We start from the raw sequence: 1,265 nt of genomic DNA on the forward strand, positions 1-1,265 counted from the left end.
GTGTGTGTGTCGCTGCAGTGGGTCTGGATGCAGCAGGTAAAACGACTCTGCTGTACAGGCTGAAGCTGGCTGAAGTCGTCACCACCATCCCAACTATCGGTCAGTGATCTGTTATATCTGTTTTACATAATTCACACATTTACTGAAAATATATGATAATATATTTATTAACCTTTTAAAACCTGGAAACTTTGATTTCTGCAAAAAAAAAAAAAGTTAAGGAAAGTTACAAGAAAACCTGAAAATAAGGGGAAAAAGTTGAAAACAAAAACATAGTTAAAGGGCTGATAAAAATGTTTTAATTTATTTTTTTCTATGTTTCCTGTAACATAAATTTAAATATAAAATTGTAATGACTTATTTTAAGATTATTTTCTAATAATCCTCCCCTCTTTTTTAAAATTAATTTTTAGGCAATTTTCTTGTCACGTTTTACATATCTTGCCCAGTTGGTCATTCCCTTTTTGTCCCATGTTATCGAGAGACATCACACCAATTTTTCTCAGGTTTGAAAGGGTCAAATAGATTGTAAAAGGTATATAATTGCAGAAAACGAATTCCGGTTTCAAGGGGTTAACTGCTCTGTGTGTGTGTGTGTGTGTGTGTGTGTGCAGGTTTTAATGTGGAGACGGTGGAGTATAATAACATCAGTTTCACAGTTTGGGATGTTGGTGGTCAGACAATCATCAGACCTCTGTGGAGACATTACTACACCAACACGCAGGTAATACTACTGACGTCATGAGTACTACTAATACTATACCTGTACAAAAATGTTGGTTTTGGTCCCATTTTTTTACAAGTTTAAGTTTATTAAATCCTAAAAAATAATGTCAAGCTGATTTTAACTCATTTAAGAGTGGCCTTTTACTGTGACCAGCCCAGGGCACACCTGTGTAATAACGCTGTTTGATCAGCATCTTTATCTGTACTCACTAACAAAGATTTGATCAAATTTGCAATTCCCAATTAGTGCATTAAGTCTCAGAACTTTAACTCAAACCTGTGAAAAATGGGAGCAAAAACAAAATATGCTGCATTTAAATTTCAGTTCAGTGTACAGCTACTATTATGACAGCAAGACACCTTGTGAAAGTGCCTTTAATGAAACAGCTGGATATATTCTGTTTTTGTCTTCAGGGTCTGATATTTGTGGTCGACAGCAACGACCCCGAGAGGATTAAAGAGGCTGCTGACGAGCTGCACAGGATGGTACAGACACACACACACACACACACACACACACACACACACACACACACACA

At 36.4% G+C, this 1,265-nt stretch overlaps 1 protein-coding gene across 1 annotated transcript; it reads left to right on the forward strand.

The window, feature by feature from the left end:
• Positions 1-8: 8 nt before the first annotated feature.
• On the forward strand, positions 9-1,215 carry LOC121965587 (ADP-ribosylation factor 1-like; the record flags this gene model as incomplete). The annotated part of the gene is made up of 3 exons (XM_042515725.1): positions 9-99; positions 615-724; positions 1,141-1,215. Coding segments are annotated over 3 exons (276 nt in total), but the record flags the coding sequence as incomplete, so codon positions are not given.
• Between the last annotated feature and the right edge of the window lie 50 nt (positions 1,216-1,265).

The sequence above is a fragment of the Plectropomus leopardus genome, unplaced genomic scaffold (assembly GCF_008729295.1).
Source record: "Plectropomus leopardus isolate mb unplaced genomic scaffold, YSFRI_Pleo_2.0 unplaced_scaffold20742, whole genome shotgun sequence".
Classification (NCBI taxonomy): domain Eukaryota; kingdom Metazoa; phylum Chordata; class Actinopteri; order Perciformes; family Serranidae; genus Plectropomus; species Plectropomus leopardus.